Source organism: Cyprinus carpio, chromosome A3, assembly GCF_018340385.1.
Source record: "Cyprinus carpio isolate SPL01 chromosome A3, ASM1834038v1, whole genome shotgun sequence".
In the NCBI taxonomy this organism is placed as follows: Eukaryota; Metazoa; Chordata; class Actinopteri; order Cypriniformes; family Cyprinidae; genus Cyprinus; species Cyprinus carpio.
Window position 1 is genome coordinate 11,361,530 of NC_056574.1, and position 26,970 is coordinate 11,388,499.

At 37.3% G+C, this 26,970-nt stretch overlaps 2 protein-coding genes across 3 annotated transcripts; both read left to right on the plus strand.

Moving 5' to 3' along the window:
- The first annotated feature begins 4,856 nt into the window (after positions 1 to 4,856).
- LOC109047136 (prostaglandin E2 receptor EP1 subtype-like) lies at positions 4,857 to 8,217 on the plus strand. Its single transcript, XM_042718357.1, has 2 exons — positions 4,857 to 5,953; positions 6,820 to 8,217. Exons 1-2 carry the CDS (start codon positions 5,111 to 5,113, stop codon positions 7,087 to 7,089), a joined length of 1,113 nt encoding a protein of 370 aa, XP_042574291.1. The 5' UTR covers positions 4,857 to 5,110; the 3' UTR covers positions 7,090 to 8,217.
- Positions 8,218 to 8,757: 540 nt separating this feature from the next.
- ilf3b (interleukin enhancer binding factor 3b) lies at positions 8,758 to 26,443 on the plus strand. 2 transcript variants are annotated; one of them, XM_042718369.1, is made up of 19 exons: positions 8,758 to 8,899; positions 10,947 to 11,022; positions 13,569 to 13,798; positions 13,907 to 14,087; positions 14,166 to 14,313; positions 16,856 to 16,947; positions 18,349 to 18,444; positions 19,249 to 19,360; positions 19,585 to 19,682; positions 19,777 to 19,888; positions 20,002 to 20,115; positions 20,199 to 20,404; positions 20,492 to 20,644; positions 21,385 to 21,522; positions 21,672 to 21,815; positions 21,898 to 22,024; positions 22,274 to 22,318; positions 24,308 to 24,685; positions 25,724 to 26,443. In XM_042718369.1, the coding sequence occupies exons 2-19, from the start codon at positions 11,020 to 11,022 to the stop codon at positions 25,855 to 25,857; spliced, it is 2,511 nt and encodes an 836-aa protein (XP_042574303.1). In that variant the 5' UTR covers positions 8,758 to 8,899; positions 10,947 to 11,019; the 3' UTR covers positions 25,858 to 26,443. The 2 variants fall into 2 exon arrangements, with proteins under 2 accessions (XP_042574303.1, XP_042574310.1); XM_042718376.1 differs by lacking the exons at positions 24,308 to 24,685; positions 25,724 to 26,443 and adding an exon at positions 22,861 to 22,959 and having other exon boundaries at positions 8,759 to 8,899.
- The last annotated feature ends 527 nt before the right edge of the window (positions 26,444 to 26,970 follow it).

Below are 26,970 nucleotides of genomic sequence, written 5' to 3' on the forward strand. Positions count from 1 at the left end.
GTTTTTTGGGCAGAGAAAATCCACCAAAAAGAAAAAAGGGGAACGTAGCTGTCTTTGGGGCAGTAGGTACAAATGTTACCATTTAACTAATATGTACAATATTAGGTGTTATATAAAGGTATTGCCCCAGTGAGCTTATATACAAAGCTTTTGAAAGTTTTTTTCTGAGAGTATAGGATGATTATTTTCACCATGTAAATCAAAATCGAAAATATTTTGTCAGCATCACTGTCATTAATATGTCAAAGATTGATTCAACTTCACATTTAAAACAATGCTTCTGATACTTTTACAAATTCTTTCTGGTAGATGATAAAACAGGTACAGAGTCATATACAGTTATCAGATTTGAAACTTGCACTCAGATTGTCTTTAGAAAATATAAAGTCTAGTTTGTTTTTAAAATGCATTTTCTGCGTGTGCGTGTTTGCTTCCCTTTAATATCCGATTATTTCTTCTCATAAGGCAAATGGATGAGTGAAATTTCACCCGTGGTGTATTTTGTGGGCCTAAAAGCCGATGACATCGTGATAGTTGATCGTTTATCTTACTCTCCTCACTAGAGACCAGTGAAGTCATTAGTCACTGCAGTACTTAGTCCATTTACAGCTATTAGCAAAAAAACCTGAAGATGTGGCATATTGGTTAAAGCCCTGGGCTGGAAGTCAGAAGAATGACAGTTCGATCTCCACGGGGGATTAGCCATCACTCGTCACCACTGAGAAAAACACCTCATCTCATGTTGCTCCAGTGGGATTCGCTCCTATAATAAATGCTGTGACACTTGCTTTGGACCAAAGTGCCAGCTAAATGACCTTATATGTATGAAACTTGTGACTGACTGTGCTTTAGGTTCCAAAGCACTTAATTCCGGCACATTCATCCTGCTCATCCACTTTCATTTCCTCTCCAGATCCACTTTGGATAAAGTTGACTCAGAGATAGATTTCACATGCTTAATGAGCCGAGGAAAGTGCTTGGGTGACGGCCTGCAATTTTGTGGTACTGTATGAAGATGTGGTGCAGTCAATCAGCTTGTTGATATTGCTATAATGTGAGATCTCTTTGGTAACTGTGGAAGAAATATTTTCCAAAGAAAAAAAAAACATCTGAGAAGCAGGAGGCGTGGGGAAAATTCCTATTTGCTCCCAATTAATATAAATTTTTCTTTATGCATTTGCCAGATTCTTTTATCCAAAGCAACTTACATTGCATTGAAGACATTTGATCAGGTTCCCAGGAATTTCAGTTCTGTTTAAGAGATTTATTTATTTGTCTTCCTCTAGCTCAACCAGTAGAACATACTGTGAAAATGTCCAGAAAATAGCGCACAATGTACTGTTTTAATATGAATTTTCTCTATTGATTGTTGTCATGTTTTACAGGTGTTTTAACTTTGCACTTCCTTGTTTTGTGTTTTACACAGTGTTGAGGAAAGTTAGTCTACGTTTAATGCATTACAATATTGCATTACAGAACATTAGACCTATATTCTTATCTAAACTGTATCTTTACGCATTTCTTGCTCCGGAAAGCCTCCGGGAATGGAGGGAAATCAAATTTTGCTGCATGTTCCATTATCACAGTCCAAGGTGTTCCTGAAATCCTTTCCATGAGACCACAATAATGCCTATGGAGAAAAAAACGCATGATTGCCTGATGTGCGCCAGATGACTTGAACTCGTGTTGAGCTGACAGTAAAAAATATGACCAGATGAAAATTTTTTGCCTGCATTTGAAACGTTGAAACTGCGTCTCAGGGTCACGTTCTTCATAAACTGTAGTTTATGTCCTGCAAACACAAGTCTCATGGAAGCAACACTGTGAAGGAATGTGGAAAAACAAACACTATTGAAGATCCTGGTGTGGGCTGTATATGTTCATTTCTTTCATTTGATGTAAGATGTTTTATATTATATATATATCATGTGGTTATTTCTTCCTCAGAGTGTTTAAAGGAGAGGACGCAAGATCAACCAACCCTTTCAGTCGTAACGGGCCGGTATTTGTTGCGTCTTTCCGTTAAGTGCCAAATTAGGCTGGTTGGAAAAAAATTGTCAGTAACAGGAAGAGTAACATCAAAAAGTCTTTTGTTAGATTCACTTGATTGCCCTCATCCAGTTATGGCCAGCTGCTGCACTCTTCAATAATTAGAGACTTTTTTAATCTGTAAGGAATTGTTCTTTTATGGTCATGGAAGAAATGTTTAAAAGGTAGGGTCTAGCTCTGACACACTCTCTCTTTCTCTCCTCTCCATGTCCTTGAAACCAGTGGTGCCGGAGTCTCAAAAATCTTCCTAAGACAGTCACAGAAGTTAAGAAATGTCAAAAAGATAAATTCCGTGACATTTGTTTGAATGTTCTAAGTGCTGTTCTTGAAAAGTTCTTTGGAAGCTCTCATATATTTTCTGAAGAACATGCACACCTCAGTGTTTGTATGGCTGTTTATGCTGAATTTTAACTGATGGTCAGTTAATTTGAAACAACCCAATAAATTTGTTTAATGTCTTACCTTTAGGGTTTTAAGACAAGTTGGAAGCTATCCTTCACTATTATTTATTATTATTATTATTATTATTATTATTATTATTGTAAATAAAACAATGATAAAGTATGTCTTTATGTCTTTCTACTTAAAATTTTCATATTTAATTCAATGAGTTACTTGCCTTTTTTTTAAATAATTAATTGTGGAATTTACTAGCAATTTCTGAGAGATTTTTTTTCTCCACCAATTTTTTTCAGTTTAACTTTAAGAATTTATTTACAATGCTATTTAAGAAGATTCTTTTAAAGCATTTGAATGCTAAAGTTTTGTCTTAAGAACAATCTTCAGAAAAAAAAATAATTGAATCAACTTAATTGTCACTCACAATTTTGAACATAGGCGTGAAACTCCAAACTTACATTTTTATAATTCAAGAATGAAAACATTTTGTAACATGATATTGATGTACCTTTTTCATGGTAATGCAGTGTCTGATTTTAAAATGGTTTTCAAAGAATGAATTTTGAGATTTTAAGTTTTCAATTGATATATAGCCTAAAAAACAGTGGTAAAATATCTATTTAGAAGTCTTAGACTTTTCCAACGATATATAGTTTATCATGATTAGATTAGGAATTAATTGTAATATAGTGAAGTAAACTTAGGCGTCCCACAGAGGGGACGAGTGACATAAGAGGTTAAGTAGAATTTTTGTAAAAAAAAATTTTTACCTTATTCTAATGTTAGAAAATAAGAATATAGTGGTTAAAAAGAAGTTCTAAAGAATTTGTCAAATCCTGGACTTAAAATGCAAAAACATTAAGAAACTCGCATCCATTTGGCAATATTGGACTTAATCTGCTTATGGTTAAAGCCTTGATTCATTTCATGAAAAACTGTAAAAAAATGCTTTTAAAATCTGCTTTGCATATTTGTCTTCACCTTGAGAGAGGCCAGAAATCCTATGACGTGAAACCGAAAGACTGAGCTGTAAATTAGAATGAGTCACTGAAATGCTGCTTATTATTGATTTCACATTTGACATTATATTTTCAGCTGACAGGTCCACGGCGCCCTCTCCATTCACTTGCCAAGCATAATGTGCCTCAACACCTGTGTTGCCTACCCAGATAACATCATTTCCTGGCATCATAAGTGTGTGCAGATTACTACAAAATACCATGGCTGAAATCCATGATGTTCACAACTGCTACAGCGCCAATGATGATTAAAAGTAGTCTGGTACCTACCTAAAAAGCATGTCTTGGACACGTCCCTGACGCCCCATGCACTAGCAGTTATATCTACTTGAGCGGCTGGGTAACAGTAAACCAGTTTTTTTTTCTTCAGGACCTCACCACTGGTAGTCAGACGCACTCACTTGCTGTGACGCGTCATTATTGACAGTGCAGACGCGGAGACTCTATAAATACAGCAGCGCGCGAGTCACTCCACAGTCCGCCGCGCGCTCCACGTGTTCGTTCTGTTGTATTCACATTTACGTGATGTTTTTAATCTAATACTTATTTTTCTAATACTACTGAACACTAATATTTAGACTACAAAGACACTTTTATTCGTACTGGAATACGTTTTCTTCTCAGGAAAAAGTAGGATGTTATTAGTAATAGGATGATGGTGGTATTATGTTGTCTTTTTTTTATTATAGAAAGTGTCAGAGAGTGTCAAGATTTTTTTTTTTTTTTTTTTTTGTTTATATATATGAAGTTTTGATTTTAAGGTGATGTGGTCTTGTATTGTATATTACGTGCCTCAAATTATAAATATTTCTCTTTATTTTCTTTTTCATTTTGCATTTAAATAGACATAGCCTAGATTTGTCGTATTTATTTATATTTGATAGGTGACAGAACAAATAAAATATTAAAGTAGCAGGAAAAAAAGTCAAAAATAAAGTTATTCAAATTGCTGCGATTTTAAATCTGAAACGTTTTCAACTGCAATGCAATGTGATTATATATATATATAAAGTTATATGTACATTTAGACATTGTTAGGTTTGCTTGCAAAGCGTTTTACATCTGTTATATATTTATACATTACTTGTACCCTTTTGCTTTTTTATCTGTTCTTTTTTCTTTCTGTATCTCCAAACAAATGTTTAGTTCTTCTTAATACAGTGGTGAATGGTCAGAAGTGTTGAAATTTGTACTGCACTTTTTTTGCTTTCTCATTTAGAGGAAATTGTGCAAAAATTTTTTTTTTAGTTCTTCTTAATACAGTGGTGAATGGTCAGAAGTGAAAACATATCCTCGTAAAGAGATGAATATTCTTTCTCATTTAGAGGAAATTGTGCAAAAACAATGTTCCTATTCACTAACAGACCTCTGGACATAAGGTCCCTCAATGAATGTTTGTGCATAAACAAGGAAAAAACACAGGAAGGATTGTAATCACTTGCTTGTTAACTGATTAAATTGTCCCAAATGGATGAATTTTGTGGCCAAAATAAGCAGTACATTCCTATTTTTACATATTTGATTGCAGGTTGTTTGCTAATGAAAGATTCTTTATCTCAGCTTTAATGCCCTATTTTCTTAATGCTCTTTTCTCTATAGATATGTGTCTCTAAGCTCAATGGTGCTCGTCCCATAGCCTGGAGATGTTAGCCGTCCAACACTGGAACAGTTCAGCCCTGGATGTGGATGAAAGGTTCAGCAATCAGACCCAGCAGGTGCCTGGAATGGCACTGGTGCCCTATAGGGAAAACCAGAACACCACAACCAACCCCACGGCAGCGGGCCTGTCCATGACCCTGGGGATCATTTCCAACATCATAGCACTGATCATCCTGGCTAAAGCCTATGCTCGCCTCCGGAAGCGCTCGAAAGCCACGTTCCTGCTGTTCGCCAGTTCTCTGGTGGCTACGGACCTCGCTGGTCATGGTATTGCAGGTGCTCTGGTTCTGCGGCTCTACATTTCTGGCACCACCGGAGGACTTAATAGCCAATCCGACGCCACCTGCCAATTCCTGGGTGGGAGCATGGTGTTCTTCGGCCTGTGCCCGCTGTTTCTCGGATGCATCATGGCGGCAGAGCGGTGCATGGGCGTGACGCGGCCCCTCCTGCACGCCCGTATGATTTGCACGGTCCACACCAAGATAGTGCTGGTGATGATATGGCTGTTGGCTTTATCTGTAGCACTGCTGCCCTTCTTTCACCTGGGCACATACACCTACCAGTCCCCAGGGACCTGGTGCTTCATTAATGTGTTGGACAATACCAGCATCACAGACGTGATATTTGTGCTGCTGTTTTCCGGACTGGGACTGGCCGCACTGGCCGTGGCATTGGTCTGCAACACCATCAGCGGGGTGACGCTGGTGATCGCCCGTCTGCGCAAGAACAAGTGCCCCCGAAGATCCGCTAAATCACATGACATTGAGATGGTGGCACAGCTGCTGGGCATTATGATCGCTTCTTGCATCTGCTGGAGCCCTCTGCTGGTGAGTATGACCATTACAACCTAACCGTTGTAGCGCCATTGACCATGACTGTCTTTGTCTGTCTGTCTATTAAGGACCGCACAATAAAAAAAGCATTGCAATAAGCTTGAAGTACCTCACACGCAAACAAATAATAATCATAAGATTAAAGGATCCAAGCATATAATTGTAATAAAAGAATATAAAATTAATATGCATATCAAAAAATGTTGAAAATACCATTTAAATTAGATATATTTATATTAATATTAGAAGTCAAGTGACAAAGTATACTTAAAAAAAATACAGAATTCTATGCTCAACATTTCTATGGACAGACATAAGATCTAATTGTATACACATCTGAATAATAAAATAAAACTATTTTATTATTTTAAAGGCTTTGTAAGTTTGTCTGTGTAGGAATACCACTGAAAGACAAATCACAAATGAGATTTCTGTACTGTCATAATTGTTTCGCAATAAGATTAAATAGAAAACAAACTTTCCTTAGAATTTTGAGAGAGAAAAAAAACTATTAATTCCATGTATTTCCTCCACAATATGTCAGCTGTCTCAAACTGTGCGTAGATTTGACATAATTCAAAGAATTTCAATATGAACATTTAATCAAAGAACAAATCTGTGAGCCGTACGACCCAAAACAAAGTTGGTATCATTAAATTGAATTGTGAGGATGAAACACAGATGAGGATTTACGTTGTCTCACGAGCTATGTATGAGCAACCTCTGATCAATGCAGTTTTCCTCTAGTCTAGTGTTTGATCTGGGTTCTGACTAATCCTGACTATTCTGTTGCTGTTATTCCATGACTTTATAATGCTTCATCCACTGACTTCAACTAACTTTCTCTGTTTTTCGGACAGATCTTCGGTCTGATTTCTGTCATCCGCTCGTACAGCGGCCCTATGGGGGATGATTTGGAAACCTACAGGACTTTAATGGTCACGGGAGTTCGTCTGGCCTCCTGGAACCAGATTCTGGACCCCTGGGTCTATATCCTTCTACGCCGGGCCGTCCTCAAAAAGATTTACCGCATAACCACCGGCCGCAGTGACCTTAAAGGGAGTACATTCCGGCGGTGGGAGATCAGCTCCTTCCAGAACTCCATGAAGAGTGTAATTAATCGGAGCTAATGGAGGGATTCCAGAATATGAGTTCTACCATGTGGAAGAGACTGGGAAAAAATAGGATGTTATTAACCATCCTATTTGGCAGCATTACTGAAGGCAGATGTTAGTTCCTATTGCTTGAATGGTGGATGAAGCAGCATCATACTGGAAGTTGTAATGCAAGTGATGCCCTGGAACTGCAGTGACTTCACTAAGCGTTAGAACTGAGCACAGTGGGCTCTGGAAGTTAAAATCCCATTCATTTTCTCCATTGTATACAATGTATACATGTTTCAAGACATACCTTCCATTTTTGACATTTAATTGCCAAATTTGTGGTTTTCGTTTATAAATTCCTGTTTCCATGCAATAAATATGTATAAAAATATGTATTTGAATAACTTTATATATAGCATGAATGAGTAACTCATTGCGTTATTAAATAATTTAAGTACACAGTCTTATACCTTTGTTTCAAAATTTCAAATACTGTTTTGCCTCAGTTTGTATTGTTGATTGAAATTGAAAAACTCTATTGAAGAATTTTCTAGAATGCCTATGGAGAAAATGAATGGGAAGATAGTTCTGGAACCAAGGCTGCTGAAAATGTTGGCAGTCACTGTTTCACTCTGTAGAGTGAGTCTGATAAATGACAATGTGAAATGGACTGCAAACATGCCCTCCGCGTGCCACCTCAATTATTGTTTTTTATTAGTTCCCATGTAAACTACAAGCAAAGGAAATATAAAAAGGACTCAGAGGAGTCACAGGAGCAAAGAAAATAAATGTTGTTTGGGTCTGGGATTTAATAAGCTAGTTCTCTTTTGGTGATTCATCATAGGATTCATTGTAAAATTATGCTTATAGTGAATTCATCACAATGTCTTCGAACATGAAGCTTTGTTTGGCTTCAGAGCCATTGCAGAGGATTCTCTATAACCCATATACAGTATTGCATACCGTATATAAAAGTCAAATAATGAAGAAATAGTGTAAATATATCACTTCAACCTAAAGGCAGGACTTTTACATGTGCATGACAGTTTCAGTGTTCTCGTATCTGTATATTTGTGTCTTGCCCTGTTATTTGTGATCTTGAAAAGCTATGGAATATTATTTTGACCAATAAAGGTTCACTTCTGGAAGAATCTATCTTTTTGTCTCTATGTCAGGATGTTGCATTACCTATTAGGCCTATCTTTCTTTTCAAAACCGGCACTCTGAGAAAAAAAAAATACATCTGTCACTGGTGAAGTAAGTGACAAATTTCTCCAGTTGCAAAATGAAACTAAATAATACAAGTAAGCATCAAAACAGTTCTCCTTGGTTTTTTATTTATTTATTTTTTGGTGGGGGTGGGGACACAGTTATTTCTGTAAAATAACTCGCCTTTTTCTTTGTGTTGGATCGTGTCCTACCGCTGTCTATGACTCATTTTGACATAGAAAAATGCAGAGAAAAAAGAGAAAATAATTAAATTAATATCTAAATAGTCATTCATTTGTTTAATTTAAATACGGTGTCTTCATTTGCATAGCATTTTACATTATTTTCTCAGCTGACACCTTCATTGCCAAGCGAAAGAAAGAAAGAAAGAAAGAAAGAAAGAAAGAAAGAAAGAAAGAAAGAAAGAAAGAAAGAAAGGTGTTTGATCTTGCAGTAGCTCGTCTGAATGACAAAGCCACGCCCTCCCCATTCATTGACGGCTGCCTGCCTCCGGCGCACCAATGATCCTATTGGTCAACTGATGTCACGTGTCACTGTTCCAGCCTCGCGCACGCTGATTCTCCACAGCGGCAGAACGGCGGACGGCTGCATCTTTGTTGCTGCGCTGGTGAGTACATGATAAAAACACACATATCCTTTATTATTACGTGGTTTAAGTGTTTTAAGCTGCAAATGTATCGATTGAGTACTTTTTATCTACTCCAAAAGGTGGCATTTAAACACTTAAATGCAGTAGAAATTAAATATTTGTATTCCAAACGGCTATGGCTAGCGATTAGCAGCTAGCTCCTTGTGTATCTCACAAAAACAGCGAGAATTGAGCATTATTTGATGATTTTCTCTTACTTTTATACCTGTAAGAACGAGATGGGCTTTTATTCTGCCTCGTGTTCTAGTTAAATAAACATTCTGACCCAGTTTTTAGTTGTTTTGAGGGAGGGTCGCGACCATTTTATCTCATTCGGTAACGTTATTTCTGCCCGTGTCTCAAAACCAAATGCGTAACGTTATCTTGGTTAGAAAGCGTTTTTGGGCATCATTACCCAGGTTTACGTGTGCAAACTTTATTTGACCATCTTAAGAACCAAGTGTGTTGTTAAATGAAGCTAGATGTTTTTGCAGCCCGGTGAACTGCTCTCATTGTTTGGCTACATTAAAATGGCCGCGCAGCTGTGATGTATACTGCGCTTCTCTTGTTTACTTCCAGCAGTGTGTTACTTTAGGTTCAGCATCAGCTAACTTTAGTGTTTGTTGATTATGAAAGAGATGCATTGTTATTATTCATGTTTTACTGAGATTTTAGAGTTACAGTGGCGGTTTCGTCCTGATGGTTAAATTGCATAACACAATGATATAAAGTTGCACAGAAAAAAAAAGATTACAATAATGAAGTTTAATAGTTGCACATTTTTGTTTCTCCAAAATGTATTTGCGTCAGTGCTGAAGTACTTATGCTACATGGTAATATTTGAGGAGAACAGTCCCACTAGAGCCAAAAATGTTTATTATTTGCAAAATTATTATTTATATATATTATGTATGTGTTTGATTTCTAAAATATAATACAGATATTTTCATAATGCATGTTTGGGACCCCCAGGGCGTGCTTGGGGGGCTGTGAAAAAAAAAAAAAAGAAATATTAACGTAAATAATGAAAATGATTCAAACTTGCAAACTGTGTAGTGTGCTACAATGAATAGGCATGTTATATAATATAACAACGTCATATTTTATACATTACTTTTTAATAATATAAATTGGGCCTTTAATACATGTAGTTGTTGCTTGCATTTAATACTAAGTGTCTGTGGGGTCTAAAAGTTTGGTAAAACCCTGATATAATACAACACAGCCTGTCTGTCCTGCCTCTTATTTTTTTCCAGTTGTTTTTTTTAATTGTTCTTGCCTGAGCTTCAGTTGTGATGTTTGTAGCTTTTTATAGCAATAGTAATGTTAGAAAGACATGCCTCACAGCTGTAGAGCAGATGTGAGACGGTTCACATTTCCTGCCAATTCTAGGAGATATGCTGTGAATGAAAAACACGTTTTGCCCAGACAGAAAAGGTCAGAACGGCACTGGTGAACATCTGCTTTAGCACTTACGTGGCAAACATGGAGACTATAGCAAGAAATGAGTTTGAGGGTTCAGGAAATTAAAAAATCGTGCCAGTCAAGTTTTAAATTTATATCTATTTAAGATTTCAATCTGGTAAATAAAAGCGTAAAGGAGCTTTCATGTGTTCTGACCTGCTTGTTCTGCATCTCGGAATAATATTATGGTTTGTATTGTGTCACTGTTTCCATGGAGATCCGAATATGTGATGCTCCTGTGATCTGTGAACATTTCCCATGGTGCATGTAGAAGGATTATATGGACTGGGCCTTGATTTGTGTGCAATCTGAAGCTCAGTCAGAATTGCTTTACCTGGGTTTTTACTTCAAATCCTTTTTTTAGCCTTCATGTTAAACACCAAGACAATGCTTTTGTGCATCAACTTCCATTTGTGCCTGCTGAATGAATAAATATAGCCATAACTTATACTACATTTTGGTTGACTTCATCTTTAAAACAGCTTTGAAAGAATTATGTTTTTGCAGCATTATAGGCTTTGACTGATTATTATACATAAAACTGGTTGTTTTTTCATTACAGACTAACTGGAGCAGCATTCCTCTGCCACATATAGACCAACACTGCCAAACTGAAGAACCACTTTGTAGCCATTATGGTAAAGTATACATACAGCAATGCTGCTCAATACCACAGTCTGGTTTCTTCCATATACAGGGCTCCAGATTTTGCAACCATTTTTTTCTCCCAGTGCAACTAATTTTTGTGAGAGGTTGCACTGGTGTGACCACCGCGTTGCCCAACTCATAAGCTCTGCTATGTCTGTTGCATTTGAGAAACCTCAAACGGTGGGCGAAACGAAAGCGAAATTAAAGCGCGCTACAGTTCAGCTGTGCAGCGCGAGCTGTTTATCATCTCCGACTGTGACGCAAACAAAATTGTCCGAGCTCAGAACAGCTTTCCTCGGGTGCTAAAGTTGATTTCGCGACACTGTTACTGCACAGATGCAACAGTGCTGCGAGATCAAGTGAGAAGAGTTTGAATTCGCCGCACAATGGCAAGCTTGCAGTGAGATTTACTGAGAAGCATTCAAATTCTGCACAGACATCTGTTATAAACAGCTCTGACATACGTCAGGAAACCAGAAGCGGTAACGCTAACTATAACCATGGTGTTGTGGTTAAAATAGTCGAATGCATTACATCAGTGGCTGCATCCGAAAACTTAGGCAGGTGACTTGCTGCCTCGCTGCCGTATCAGGCAATGACTTTGCAGGCAGCGTTTTTGCATGAAGGCACCTCACCAAAATGATTTTGGACAGGCTTCTGAGGCATTGTAACGGTTAAATTATCTACAGCTAAATAAAGAGAGCTTTGTATACATGGATATTTCATTACTGCAATATCAATTTCTCGCTAGAAATTACATCAAAAGTGGAAAACTTTGATCAAAAACAAACATTTACACACAAACTGACCACCGACTGCAACTTTCAGACGCCATCTTTATTTTTTGGCTTAACGGTCACAGAATGGAACGCACAGGATTGTGGGATTTCAAAGGCAGCGAAGGATACATCTATGCTGCCTTCAAAAATCAGCCAGATGAAGGCATCTCAGGAGACAGGAACTGAAGCTAACATTGAATTCGGACGTGCCTTCATGCCTTCCTACCTTGGAATGCGTCCTCCGAAGGCAGCATTTTTCAGTTTTCGGATGCAGCCAGTGGCTCCCAACCACGTTCCTGGAGGCCCCCAAAACACTGCAGGTTTTCCATGTCTCCTTAATCAAACACACCTGATTCAAATCATCAGCTCATTAGTAGAGACTCCTAGACCTTAAATGGGTGTGTCAGACAAAGGAGAGATGCAAAATGTGCAGTGTTGGGTGGCCTCCAGGAACAAGGTTGAGAACCACTGCATTACATCATTCATTTCAGGGTTTGTACAACCTTTTGAGAGAGAAATTCAAGCACTTTTCAATGACTTTCAAGCATTTCACACATCTATTTCCAGCACTTTAAAACTCTAAGATGATCCAGTTTGAATGTTATTTTTGATGGGATGAACAAAGTATACTTTGTGGTAAACAAACACTTGTGTAAAATTAAAAAAATACATCAAATCACAATTATAAACAGTAGACAGCAGCAGAGGAGCACGTTTAGTCATTCATTTCTACTTTTTCTCTATATTTTGAAATTATAAAATCACTATTAAAAAAAATCAGATTTTGTCAGAATTGTACACTTTTTTTTGTGTGTGTGTATGAAGTAAGAAAAGTCCCAAACTTTTCTTCAATTTGCTACAAAATCTCACACAATCACTGAAGTAGGTCAGTTCCATATGCTAGAAAAATATTGGTACATTTAATAAAAATGGAATATATACATTTTCTGTATATAAAATGTAGATTTTGCACCGGTTACTGTTGTTAATGTGAATTTTTTCATGCATCTTAACTCAAGCTTAGTGCTTTACTGTCAAATCTGTATAAACAACAAACAAAAGAACAATAAACAAGAAATGAACATGAAATATTATTAGTAATTGCACTTATTAATGCAAAACAATAGTCATTTAATGATTAAATTCTTCGTTTTGAATACCCCCACACACCACCCCCAGCGCTACCAAATCTGCTCCTGGCGCCACCATCTGTAGAACTTAGTGGTGCTGGTGACACTGCTCTCAAATCTTAGTCTGGAGCCCTGATATAGTACCACATAGTACTAATTAATTATACTAATATGGCAATAATTACACAGAGCAGTCACACTGATAAGGAAAATTAGAATTTTCTTATACGCTTATGCTCACCAAGGCTGCATTTATTTGATAAACAATACAGTAAGATCAGTGATTTTGTAAAATATAACATTATATATTATTGTAATATATTTTAGAATGTAATTTATTTCTATGACCAAAGCTGAATTTTCAGTATCATTACTCTAGTCTTCAGTGTCACATAATCCTTCAGAAATCATTCTACTATGCTGATTTGCTGCTCAAGAACATTTATTAATATTATCAGTGTTAAAAACCGTTATATGCTTTTCATTTTTTTCAGAATTCTTTGATGAATAGAAAGTTATTTCTTAAAATAAAAATTTTACTGACCCTAGGCTTTTGGACAACACAACCTTTTGGTTTAACTTGTCATGTAAATTAAAGGTTTTTTTTTTCTCTTTGTTTCTGTGAAGCCGCCTCCCATTCGTCATCGCTCCATGCGCATCTTTGTGAACGATGACCGCCATGTGATGGCCAAGCACTCCTCCATCTATCCCACCCAGGAGGAGCTGGAGGGGGTGCAGAACATGGTGTCCCACACCGAACGTGCCCTCAAGGCCGTCTCTGATTGGCTGGATGAGCAGGAGAAAGGAAATCCCAAACCGAATGCTTTGGAGTCCGATGGAGATGGCGAGAAAGAAATGTGAGAATATTTAATTGTGACTTCTGTTGATTATGTAAGACTGGGGGCTAGTTATTGGTGTGTGTGTAGTATCTCTCATGTAACTGCCCATCATATGTTGTCCTCCAGTGAAGTAAAGTCAATGGAGCACCCCACACGTTCCCTGCGTGGAGTCATGCGTGTGGGGCTGGTAGCTAAAGGTCTCCTGCTGAAGGGAGATCTTGACCTAGAGCTTGTGCTGTTGTGCAAAGACAAACCCACCATCACCCTGCTGAAGAAAGTGTCTGAGAACCTCGCTGTGCAGCTTAAGGTATGTCTGCATCATTTTAATCATTATTTACAAAGCAGGATAAAAAACATGCATGAACCTCAATGATCTGTCCTACAGGTCGTCACAGAAGAAAAATATGACGTTAATCCATGCATCCGCGATGCCACCATTGTCATCAAGAACTCCAAGGAGCCACCACTGACCCTCACCATTAACCTGACGTCACCTCTCGTGAGGGAGGAGGCTGAGAAGCAGGCTGCCGGAGGTAGGTTTGAAATCACCTGCCTTATGGTTCCTCTTACCACCCCACAACCCCAGAGACAGCAAGATGGGATGGACTCAGGCAGGGATATTGTTTATTGGGCCTTCAATGGAGCTTGGGGATATTTTGTTCAGACTAGTCATGTAACACAGGTTATTATGTTTACTGTCACCTGAAGTCTCACAGTTCCATGCAGTGTGATGTTAGAGTGTTGATGGCCCAATATACAGTAATATAAGTGATGGGTAAATAAGACCCAGTTCCCTTTGAAGTATTTAAAAGGAGAGTTTACTGAAGGCTTACTGAGAATTAAGAAACAAAATCACAAACCTTGTTGTTTGCATGTGTTCGTATAATGGAGAAGAAATGGAACGGTTTGCATTGCAGCAAAAATGAGAAGCAGATGTATTGTCGAGCTCTGGTTTTGTTCGCCAGGACTTGTTGACAGAGCCTTTCACAAAGAAGCTGGACGGAGGGCAGGAGGGTTATAGATAATGCTAGACATTAGGACACCGTGTAAAGAATAGATTAGACCCAGTCTGATAATATATGGTCACAGTAACTCAGTGGATCTGTAGTTTAGAGAAGTGTGGGCAAGCTTTTAAGTTTAGTAAAGAGCTTTTTTAGGGCTAGAGTGTTGGATATGGGAAACACTGAAATAAAAACTTGTTTGGGTGAGAGAAAACAATTGACCTTTGGCTAAACCCCATTTTTACGATCTTGGCAGCGTTTGCCATTCTCCAGTTTATCAGTTTATCTTTTTCTTTGTCAATGGAAGTTCTGTCTGTTTGCATAATTTCAGTAAGTTTTTAACCCAAAATATGGTAAAATGTTGATACTAAATCTTTAAAGTTGTAAATTTTGCAGTGGACTTGCTTTTTCCCCAATTGAAAACCTAAAACATCAGTAATGACAACATTTGTTCCTACATTATTGTTAATAATTGTGTGACATGTTATTTATGTATTGATTATAGAGGAACAATTTTTTGGCCATCTTAGTTTTTAAATAAATATTATTTCTTTGTTTTTTTTTTTTATTTTTTTTTATGTTTATTTTTTCTATACTCTAAAATGACAGATTATGATATTTTGCATTGTCACAATTTAATCCAATTGATATAAAATAATATGCAATCAAGTTTTACCACTTTTTGTGCACATTTTACTAAAAAAATAACGATTAACACACCTGTGGTTGGTGCCAGCAAAACTTGTATAAGCAATGCAACAGTAACCAAGGGTGGCGGGGCTTAGCGAAGGGTCAATCGAGAGCAAACTCAAAGCCTAGCCCTATCTGTGACCCCTCGGTTAGTGACGCCTGCCTTAGACCATCACAAGCCATCAGTTTTGCTGCAGTGTGGACTCGTTTTGATCATACCTCTTGTGTATCTGACTACTGCTGCCTGTGGTTCAAGATCTGATTCTCTCTGTCAAGCCTTCTAGTTTGTCAATTTTAGGGACGCTGGACCTTTGACCAACTGGACGCTCTCTGTCTCGGAAGGGGCAAGGCAGTGCACCCAGAAAAAAAAAAACAAGGGGGCGAGGGGGAGGGGTTCCCCCATGTCACTCGAACGCACAAATGCACTCAGATCTCACTGATACACACATTTTTAGTCATAGAAGAACCTCCCTTTAACATTCACTCACTGTACACCTTCATGCCACAAAATACAGCCACAAGGGCTCTGTTCCAAATCATAGTGAGCTGCCTACCTAGTCGCCATCTTGAGGCATCATAGGTGAAGACAGTGGCAGAAAATTGTTGGCAAAATCTAAGACGGGATCACATATAGTTAGTCCTGAATGCATTGCGCATAAATTACATTTGTGCATTTTGGCAGATTTTTTTTTTTTTATATATAAAGCAAACTATAAATAGGCTTTTAAACTACTCTTTTATAACATTTCAATAATAATATTGTGACTTGCCATGATAATAGCCAAGGAATTTGGCATTGCATTAAAACACCAACCAACCAAAGCGTTATGATGGTTTTTTGGCGAAATTTTATCTAAAATGGTGTACTTCCATGTAAAGTGGTATTTTATGTAAATCTTTTTATCAGTTAATTCAAAAGTAGCGTTATAAATGGTTCTGTCTTTTTAAAAATAGACTTTTACTCAGTAGTTCTGTGTACTATATATTTTATTACTTGCACATATTGGATTGAACCATGAATAACCTCTAGCCTACTGATTAAAATTTAAGTTAAAGCAATTTTAATTATTTTATAAAAAGGCTCATTCAAAGTCAAGTTCAATACATTTGTGTTGGAAGTAGGAAACGACTCGATTTATGGTTTTTATTGTCGAGTGTAGCCTCACTTGGGTTTGGAACAGAGCCGGATGCTCCGCCCACTTGTAGATTTCTGTACTGCTGTTGTGTACTGGCACAGGAAGGGTTGCTGCTGTTTAGGGGGGTTCCCCCTCCTCTCCCCTCCACTACCGTTGGTAGGGGTTATCTGCCTCCTCCCCCCCGGCCGTGAGACAGAAAAACCCCTTGGTCAAACTGTACCTTGTCTTCTTATTCCACCTGCCAATAGAAACGCTATCAGTCATCGATCCCCCGGATGTACTGGACAGGCAGAAATGCCTGACTGCCTTGGCGTCCCTCCGCCACGCCAAGTGGTTCCAGGTTTGCATCTTGTCTTTATTTGTCTTTTAGTAGTTGAGTTTGTTTTTATTTTGTTTCTGTGTTAACCTTATTTCAATCTGTATTATTTATATCTGTACTGTTTATTTAAAAATTTTTCAGTTGTTTGTGTGGATGTTTTTCTGTGTAGATTTTATTTGTGGGAGTGTATTTGCCTCCGGTAGAATGTCATATTCTTGCTGGATGGTTTTGAATTGCGTTGCCAAGGACATCTTTGTCAGTGCTGTCTGACCTCTGCCTGGCTAATTTAACTAGGTGTATTTTCGCATCGATAGCTGTTTTATTACCTTTTTGAGATGTCATTGCCAGTACCAGCTGCCGCTTGAACGATGTTTTTGAACGCCTTGATTTTAAATTTAAATGCATCAACACAAATGGCAGGTGCAATATTTCTGCATCCAGCCATACCATTTGGCGCACTTCAATGGAGAATATTTTAATATCATTTTAATATAACAAATGTTCTGGGTTCAGTGCAATTTAACTTCAGTTCTTTTTTTGACATAATATTGTTTGCCGCAATTCATTTTTACTTCTTATAGTGTTATAATGGAATGCAGACAGGAAAAATGATAAATTAATAACTTATTCATCAAGGATACAAAGTGATTAGAAGTGACAGTAAAGACATGTTTAATGTTACAAAAGATCAGTTTCCACAAAAATAAGCAAAAAGTTTTTATCATAGGTAATAATTAATTACAGAAATAATATAAAGTTATATAAGATATATATAATATAAACTTGCATATTATAAATGAAATATATTATCTTAAATTGTAATAATATTTCACAGTACTACTTTTTTTTTACTGCCAAAAAAAAGCCATATATGCTGCCTCAAACTTGTTGAACACAGAACATTGTTATAAGTATTTAATTCAAGTACCTGTAGAAAATCTCTTTTTCAGCATTTATTCATGCCAAAAAGGAATATTGCACCTTTCTGCCATAGTGTATTTATGGTTTCATTGATGCCCTGCAGTGCTTTAAAAATGCAGCTGCATTTCCCAGATTGAATCCATATCTACTATCTTCTAGCACATTCTTGCTTGTATCAACTGAGTTCTGTTATTTAATGTCTAATCGGAAGGCCAGGCGCAAACACAAGCCCTGTTGTGTTCCTCATCTTCTTGAGCTTGACGTTTTTAATCTGCTCTCTTAATATCTGTCATATATGTAGCTTCTCAACTGAGTAATATGCTTTTTTTATTTTTAGTAACTCTTAACCATTTGCCGCCCTCTCTACATTGCTAATGCTTCTCGACACACATTATTCAGTATCGGCAAATCTCCCCCCTTTGTTTGTTTATTGGTGTTGTGCCACATTATGAGTGCATGAGATAAACCGGTGGTTTGTATCCCTCCTGCTTTTGTCTCTAGGCCAGGGCTAATGGACTACGCTCCTGTGTGATTGTCATCCGTATCTTGAGGGACCTCTGTGCTCGAGTTCCTACCTGGGCCCCTCTGCGAGGATGGGTAAGTACAAAAACAACCCGAGATTATAGGGGTGGTGTATTTTTAAATTGCAACAAAAGCTGGTGTAATATTACGTATCTTTTACATTGTGGTGCAAAACAGCACTGCATTAATAGAGAATGGCCGTTCATTCTAATCACAGAAAATTAACAGCTGGTGCACTAAGCCATATATACATATACATATATATAATGCCTACTTCAGAGATGCCAAAAGTTGTCCTGTGACCTTTGATTTGGCTCACCATGCAAGAGTTGCCCTATTTTTGTCGTTTGGTATAATAATTATGGGGGAAAATAATGTTAAAATTAACTTAACACATTTTCTTCAGTATCTGCGCGATTTCAAATGTATTACTGATCTTATACAAGTTTATTAAACAAGAAGTTAATATTGTGTTTTAGACAAAATATTGTCTGTCTTGTGTTTTTGCTCTATTTTGCCAATGAAAATAGTTCCAAGAAAAGCCACAGCAGAGTGTTTTGTGATTGATTAATCGGCACATCATGCAGTTTATATAGTCTTCAAAAAAATACTGACTCTAATTTTAAATTAATTTATTTCATTACAATTTATATGAATATTCAAGGAGGAAAAAGTAATGTTTAAGTAGTTTTACAATATTTTTTTCATATAAAATGTTGATTCCTCATGACCATTTGAGAATTGTGATTATAATACATATTTTTTTTTATTTTTACAACCGTTCTCCTTTTTTTTTTCTGTTAATTATTTTTAGATATGAATAATATTAGCAAACGTTTATATGTTGGCATCCATGTGATGTAGCTCTTGTTTCTTGAACCCTTAGAACTGCTCTGCGAGAAGGCGATTGGCACTGGGATTCGGCCAATGGGAGCTGGAGAAGCTCTCCGTAGAGTTCTTGAGTGTCTCGCATCTGGGATCCTCATGGCTGGTAAGTCAGCTCCATATTTCATATCTAAAATAATTTACAAAATGACTGTCTGTCAGTATATCAGTATACAGTGTGAGAGACCATTTTGAGTGCACTGTATTCACATTATAGCACTCTTGCAATAAAGTGCTCTTTAAAAAATACAAGTAGTTAGTTTTGTGTTGTATTGACCAATCAGTATTGTATTGACGTACAGAATTTGAATGTGAATCTATCTGCTTTAGATGGTTCAGGCATTTGTGACCCTTGCGAAAAGGAGCCAACAGATGCCATTGGTCACATGGATCGCCAGCAGCGGGAGGACATCACCCAGAGTGCCCAGGTTTGTCCACAATTTACTGTCTTTATTACAGTTTTGCATTGGATTGCTTGCATTTGAACATTATGACTGACATTGTCATCTTTTTGATTAACAGCATGCCTTAAGGCTTTCAGCTTTTGGACAGCTGCACAAAGTGCTTGGCATGGACCCGCTTCCTTCAAAAATGCCCAGAAAACCAAGGAGTGAGACACCTATTGACTACACAGGTAAAACTGAGTGGGAGTGGACATTTTTCTTTATTTGATGGATGTTTTGTTGTGTAACACATGCATCTATTTTAAAGGAGAAACTTGACTTTTGTCGTCTTTCATCTCCATAGTTCAGATCCCACCCAGCACAACCTACGTGCCACCAATGAAACGCCCCATAGAGGAGGAGGAGGCTACTGATGAGAAGAATCCAAACAAGAAGAAGAAGAAATTGCAAAAGAAATGTAAATGCTATGTTCACAATCTGCTTATAGTGGAGTTACGCATAGCATTACACACAAAACATAACTTGTCTTCTGGCCTTCAGCTCCAGAGGAGAAGGCAGAGCCGCCGCAGGCCATGAATGCCCTGATGCGTCTGAACCAGCTGAAGCCGGGTCTACAGTACAAACTCATCTCTCAGACTGGGCCCGTCCATGTGCCGGTGTTTACTATGGCTGTAGAGGTGGACGGAAAGAACTTTGAGGCTTCTGGTCCCTCCAAACGCACTGCGAAACTACACGTAGCTGTCAAAGTAAGAGAGCGTGATGCAGAAGATCAATTATTTGGCTTACTGAATGAGTCTGAAACTAGAAACTGATTTTTTTAATTCCTTCTCCAGGTGTTGCAAGATATGGGTCTGCCAACGGGATTGGAGCAAAAGGTAGCTGAACTGGTGAAACAGGAAGAGCCGGTGACCACACAGGAGACTTTGCCTGCTGTGACCCAAATGGAGCCAGAACCAGCACCAACTGCAGACAGCCCCACTGACGAGGTACCAAAGATTTATTTATTTTACAACAAGTATCCATATAGTGGCTTATAATTAAAGAGCATCCTGTGGCAGTTTTATAATAAAAATAAAAAATGGTTAAATAAAATAATAAAAATGAATGCACTTGTTCTGTGTTAAAGTTGATCAAAAGTGAGAGTAAAACATATGTATAATGTTACAAAACATTTTTATTTTAATTAAATGCTGTATTTACTATTCATCAAAGAATTCTTTGAAAGAAAAAAGTTTCCACAAAAATAAGCAGCACAACTGTTTTCAACATTTGTGAAAGTATGTTATTTGTAAGTTTTTATTATAATTATTTCTTGAGTGTTGTTTGAGCTTTTAGGCTGGAGTAATGATGCTGAAAATTCAGCTTTGCCATTAAAGAGTAATGATGCTGAAAATTCAGCTTTGCCATTAAAAAAAAAACATTTTAAGATATGACAAGATAACAACGGTTATTTTAAATAGTAATAATGTTTTTTTTTTAAAGCAAATAAATGCAGCCTTGTATAGCATAAGATAATTTTTTCAGAAACATCTTACAGACCCCAAATTTTTAAACAGTATTTTACAGCATCACTGAATAACTAACTTTAACTGTAATGTTATACATGCAAAAAAGTGCAAATTAAATTCATTATGGTTTAATTTTGACTGAGTAGTTGCACCAAACCTCTAATAATGCGTGTTATTCAGTCTTATAAGAGCATGTTCCTCCTTTTTTGCTTTCTCAGAGTGCTCGACAGCAGGGGCCCATCCTAACCAAACATGGAAAAAACCCCGTCATGGAGCTCAACGAAAAACGCAGAGGACTGAAGTACGAGCTCATCTCTGAGACGGGTGGAAGCCACGACAAGCGCTTCGTCATGGAGGTGAGGACATGAACTCAGAGACGCATTCTAGCGTTTCATATTGCGTTTTTGTAATGTTGAATTCTCCTCACAAATTCATGTTCTATTTTCTAGGCAGATCGAATAATAAAAGCTGCTGCTTTTCTCTTATTTTTCCTTCCTGACTTCAGGTGGAGATCGACGGACAAAAGTTTCAGGGTAGCGGATCCAATAAAAAGGTGGCAAAGGCCTACGCAGCACTTGCAGCCCTGGAGAAGCTCTTCCCAGAAGGCTCCAACTCAGAAGCAAACAAGAAGAAGAAAATGCCTCCAATGGTATGCCTGTTTCTTCCTGTTTTCAGTCTCATTATCTCCACATATATACTCTGTGTATAATTGTCTGATTTGCTCATTTTAGCACCCCGCTGGATTTGGGATGGTGAGTGGGCCGCCTGCTGACATGTCAATCAATCCCAGGGGCAGAGGAAGAGGACGTGGCAGAGGCCGAGGTCGCGGATTTAATAATGGTGGAGGATTCAATCAAGGTACCGTTCTATTGCTGTCTGAAAGCATCGCTTTGCATTATCCGTTCTATTGCTGTCTGAAAGCATCGCTTTGCATTAAAATATCATTTTTATAACTATGGCTAAATGCAAATGAGTATTAGGGGCTTTTTTCAATTATTTCATAATTCTCATTTATTTGTGAGTATTTATTTTAGTTGTTTTGTTATGAATTTTTTTATATTTTCTTTTGAATAAAGGTAATCTTATCTATATTCTCGTCTCCTTTAGGTGGATATGGGACGTATGGATATGGCGGCAATAACTCTGGCTACAGTGAGTATTTTCCTATTTCTCACTGGTGCCATTGATTCTACTCTTTTCTTTTTTTAATACCTTTTAGCATTTCTATCCTTGTTAATTAGTTTTTTAACCACAAGACTTTTACGGCATAAGTTGTTGCCATTTTTGACTTCATCTGAAGTTAAAGAGTCTGTGCACTTTGCTCTGGGTCTATTTAAATGCTGCTCTGGTAGTTTTGGGGACATGTTAATGATGTCTTTATTGTGAGTGTCCGCTATTGTATTTTCCTTTTGATTTTACATTTCTCTGCTTTGTTGTACCATGGGACGCAAACTTTCCTCGGCGAAAAACGAGAAATGTTTCCAACATGCCAACGCCACTTTCTGAGGAAAGACCTTCTTGAGGGTGACCGGAGCAGAGAAATCTAAAAAAAAAAAAAAAAAAAAACACAAATTATCTTTGACCTTGATGATAACTGATTGACATCCTTGACTCATGCCCGGTGACGTTTGTCATGGCATGCAAACACAGAAGACGTCTAATTCTGTGCTTCTCTGCTCTGTCTCACCCTTTAGGTGACTTTGTCTCAGACTCCTATGGCTACCACGAGTTTGCGACATAAACCGCCCAATGTTTTCAATAAGCACACATGAAAAATAGAGACAGAGGGGGGGGGAAAACACTGGTTACCCACACTGTTTCCTCGTGATGTATCATCCACAATCTCACCTCAAAAAACCTGCACCAACGATCACCTAACACTGTGGATGTGAACGGGAGTTTCTGCCTACGGAAATCAAGAAAAGCAAGACACTCTTGACGTATTATTATTGCAGTCGAGCAATGTGATTGGCTGGTGGATGGTCATAAAGTAGCGGACTGACATTTCATAATGACTGTATCTTCACTGTAGCTCTCAAGTCACTGTATAAGCCATTTTGCCAACAGTTGTTTTTCCTGGAATAATGTTCCAGATGGATTTTTAATTGTCACTTCAATAAATTGCCATGTCTTTAATGTTTTAAAGTTCATTTATTTTTCTTCTTTTTTTTAATTGTGGTGAATGCCATTGATTGTGAGAAATTGGGTTTGTAAATAGTAGGAACAGGTTTTTAATATCAGAATTTTATCTATTGAACAAATGGGGTTTATTTGCTGCGTTTTTGTTTTGTTTTTTTTGTTTGTGGATAACGTCTCCTTTTGCAATAATTTTGCAATAGTTTACAAACCTGTGATATCTCTGTAAAATTTTATTTTTTTTGAAAATTAAACCGATTTGGTCAGGTTTTGTGAAGATTTTTTTTTATGTGTAAATGTATGTTTTTATATTCAGTATTTTAGCTAGTATTACGATTGAAACCATTTTCACTCTTCTGTTTATTTTATTTTTTAAAAGCTCTCTTTATTAACACCTTTTAGCCTCTTATATTCAGTCTTTGAAGAAAAGTCTTTATTTACATATATGCAAAGATAGCTTGATTTACAAAACTATATTAGTATTAAGCTGATTTTGAGCATGCAAAATTGTCTTGAACAGTGCAATGGTCATGATATGATGTCAGTCTCTTTCTCAATGTATAACGAATCCAAAATGTAGAAATATACAATCTACCCCACTTTCCTGCAGTGCTGCAAAGTTTGAGTTCTTCTAAATCGGCTATGACATATTGGTCTTCTATTGGTCACGTCTTGATGTGATGCAAATTCTCAGATCCAAACTTGATCTTTGTAGAGCAGCGAAATGTGAAACGTCTTAACAAGAGCTTGCATTTGCATGCGTTTAAATGGAAGTGAATGGAATGGAAAGTGTAGTGTGAGAGATTTACTATTTAAAAGCGAGAAAATGTGGATTAGTCAGTGGTTTTATTAAAGTATATTTTGTCTCAAGTTTGTGTACCGAACAATTTTGTTAGGTTCACTACTTAAAAGCCAGTAATATGTTGATTCAGATTTATAATCAGATTTAAATCATTTAGAATTAAATCTCCATCTGTTAACATTTACTGCATCGTTCCTCTTCAGATTTCTTTAATAATGGAGGGTCTAATGGTGGACCGGTGGCCTCAGGTCCTGGATCATCAGGTCCAGGCACAAACCTGTCTTCTGGGGGAGCAGCAGGGGCGACTGGTTTCGGCTCGTATTATCAGAGTGACGGCGGCTACTCGTCCCCTACCGGAACCCCCAAACCGGCCGCTAAGAAGCCACCCATGCACCAAAACACCAAGCCTCAAGGATCCGGAGTTGGCCAAGGGGGTTCCTTTGGTCCGTACGGCCAGGGCTTTGGACCGAAAAAGAACTTCGGTCCGGCTCAAGGTGGTGTAGGAGGAGGAGGTGGAAACTTCAACTACAGCACTGCTTATCCCTCACAGGTGACCGGAGGACAGGACTACAGCTATGAAGGTGATGAAAACACTGAGTTACAAGAATAGTGCACCCAAAAATTGAGACTTGCCAGAAATGCACTCACCATCAGGCCATCCAAGATGTACAGATTTGAAGAAATGTATCATTAGATCACTTGCTCACCAATGGATCCTCTGCAGTGAATGGGTGCCGTCAGAATGAGAGTCCAAACAGCTGATAAAAACATCACAATAATCCACAAGTAATGCACATGTCTCCAGTCCATCAATTAATGTCTTGTGAGCAAAAAGCTGTTTGTAAGAAACAATTGCATTAAGACTTTTTAACGTTAAACTCTTGCTTCCAGCTAAAATATGCTCTATCCACAATATTGCTTTCTCCAGTAAAAAAAAAATAAAAAATAAAAAATTAATGAATGGGGAGACAAATACGCACATATCATGCAAAAGCAGTCCAAAACTGTTCTGAACAAATATGTGGGTGGATTTTGATGTGAGAAAACAACGGGATGAACTTTTTCCCTGGTGGATGCGTTATGGATTACAAACACTTCTTGGCTAAAAGTTTGAAGATAAAACCCCTTAATGATGAATTTATTCACAAACACGCAGCTTTTTATTTCACAAGACATTAATTGATGGACTGGAGACGTGCATTACTTGTGGATTATTGTGATGTTTTTATCAGCTGTTTGGACTCTCATTCTGACGGCACCCATTCACTGCAGAGCATCCATTGATGAACAAGTGATGTAATTACAAATTTCTCCATTTCATTTTCAGCTAATTTTAATTTGAATGTAATGTTCCTTTATTTCATTTTCAGCTAATTTTAATTTGAATGTAATGTTAATTTAATTATCATTATTACACCGTGTATTGCTTTAAATGCTGAAAATCTTTAAACTTATTGGCTGTCAGTGATTTTTTTTTTTTCATAAATCAGCTGGGGAAAAAATATTGTCATTATCGTTATTGTTGTGGTTTTAGAATGACTATCAAAACTTTATCATTATAGTTGTCATCCTTTAATGTTGTAGTCTTTTTATAACTAATTCTGATTGGTCTCTCACAGGTTACAGCAACCAGTCAAACTACGGTTCACAGGGCGGAGCCAACCAGAATTTCGGTGGTAGCTCCACCTCCTATAACAGTGGACCAGCCGGGTACGGCCGGGGCGATCCCAGTATGAACTACCAGTATCGATAAACCCGCCTTCGTGTGTGCGGTCCTGCATCATTTCCAAACAAGGAGCATCATCCGTTTTGATTCTGTTGTTATTGATTTTTGGTTTCTATCACCAACACCTGAGCTACAAAAAAAACAAATAGCAGTCTCTAAACTTTGTGCAAAATAGTGCATTTTCATGTTTCTTTTGAAGTTCAAACTACTGCCCTCACAAGGGAGAAGTGAAACAAACCCAAAGCGACGCATGTGAGGACCTGATCATTTGTTAATATGCAGTGACGGGACGCTCAGTCCTCGAGTGATTTTAACCCTTCAGACATGTACAAATATAAGATGCATCCGTCTCAAGCTGTAAATCTTTAGTTTTATGATTTTTATTTTCTTCTGTTTGACCAGCAACATTTCATGATCTTTCCAGTGATCGTAGGCTTTTCTTTTAAATTATGAATGCACATGTGACATTGTTTTAAATGGTTATGTGATTGTGAAAGTTGTGATGTGTCAGGTCGTTCTGTAATTGGTTGTTTTGGGTGGGGGACCTTTATTTTTTCCGAGCGACGTTTAAAGAATGTGTGGTGTTTGTAATAAAGGATTTTATTTTGGAGGATATCTGATTCCTGCTGTACTTTTGAATGCTCTTCTCCAGGTGTTTTGGTTCTACTTGTCTTTATATAATATATACAGTTTGGTCCAAAAGTCACATTAAAATCTGGCATTAAAAATGTAATCAAGCATTTTATACTTGGATAATATAATTTAATTTTAGGACCTAAAATGTGCTTCTTACTAAATGTGAAAGCGACAATTGAAAACGCAGATAAAAATAGTGGAAAGAAAAATATTTTGATGTTTGAAGGAGTTATAATAAATACAGACACGATCTAAATATACAAAACATTTTAAAAAAAGAATTAACACACGATTGAAAACTTCAATAATTATTTTGTAAAAATAAATAATAAATAGCCGCTCTAAATATACAGACTATTTTTCTAATAAATAAAGGTCTGTTGACGGCATAATTGAAAAAAAAAAAAACTGTAATGATGAAAACCACAATAATGTAAATATAAGACTTTTATTTTCAATGGTGTAGTAATAAATACAGAGCCGCTCTAAAAGTACATTATTTAT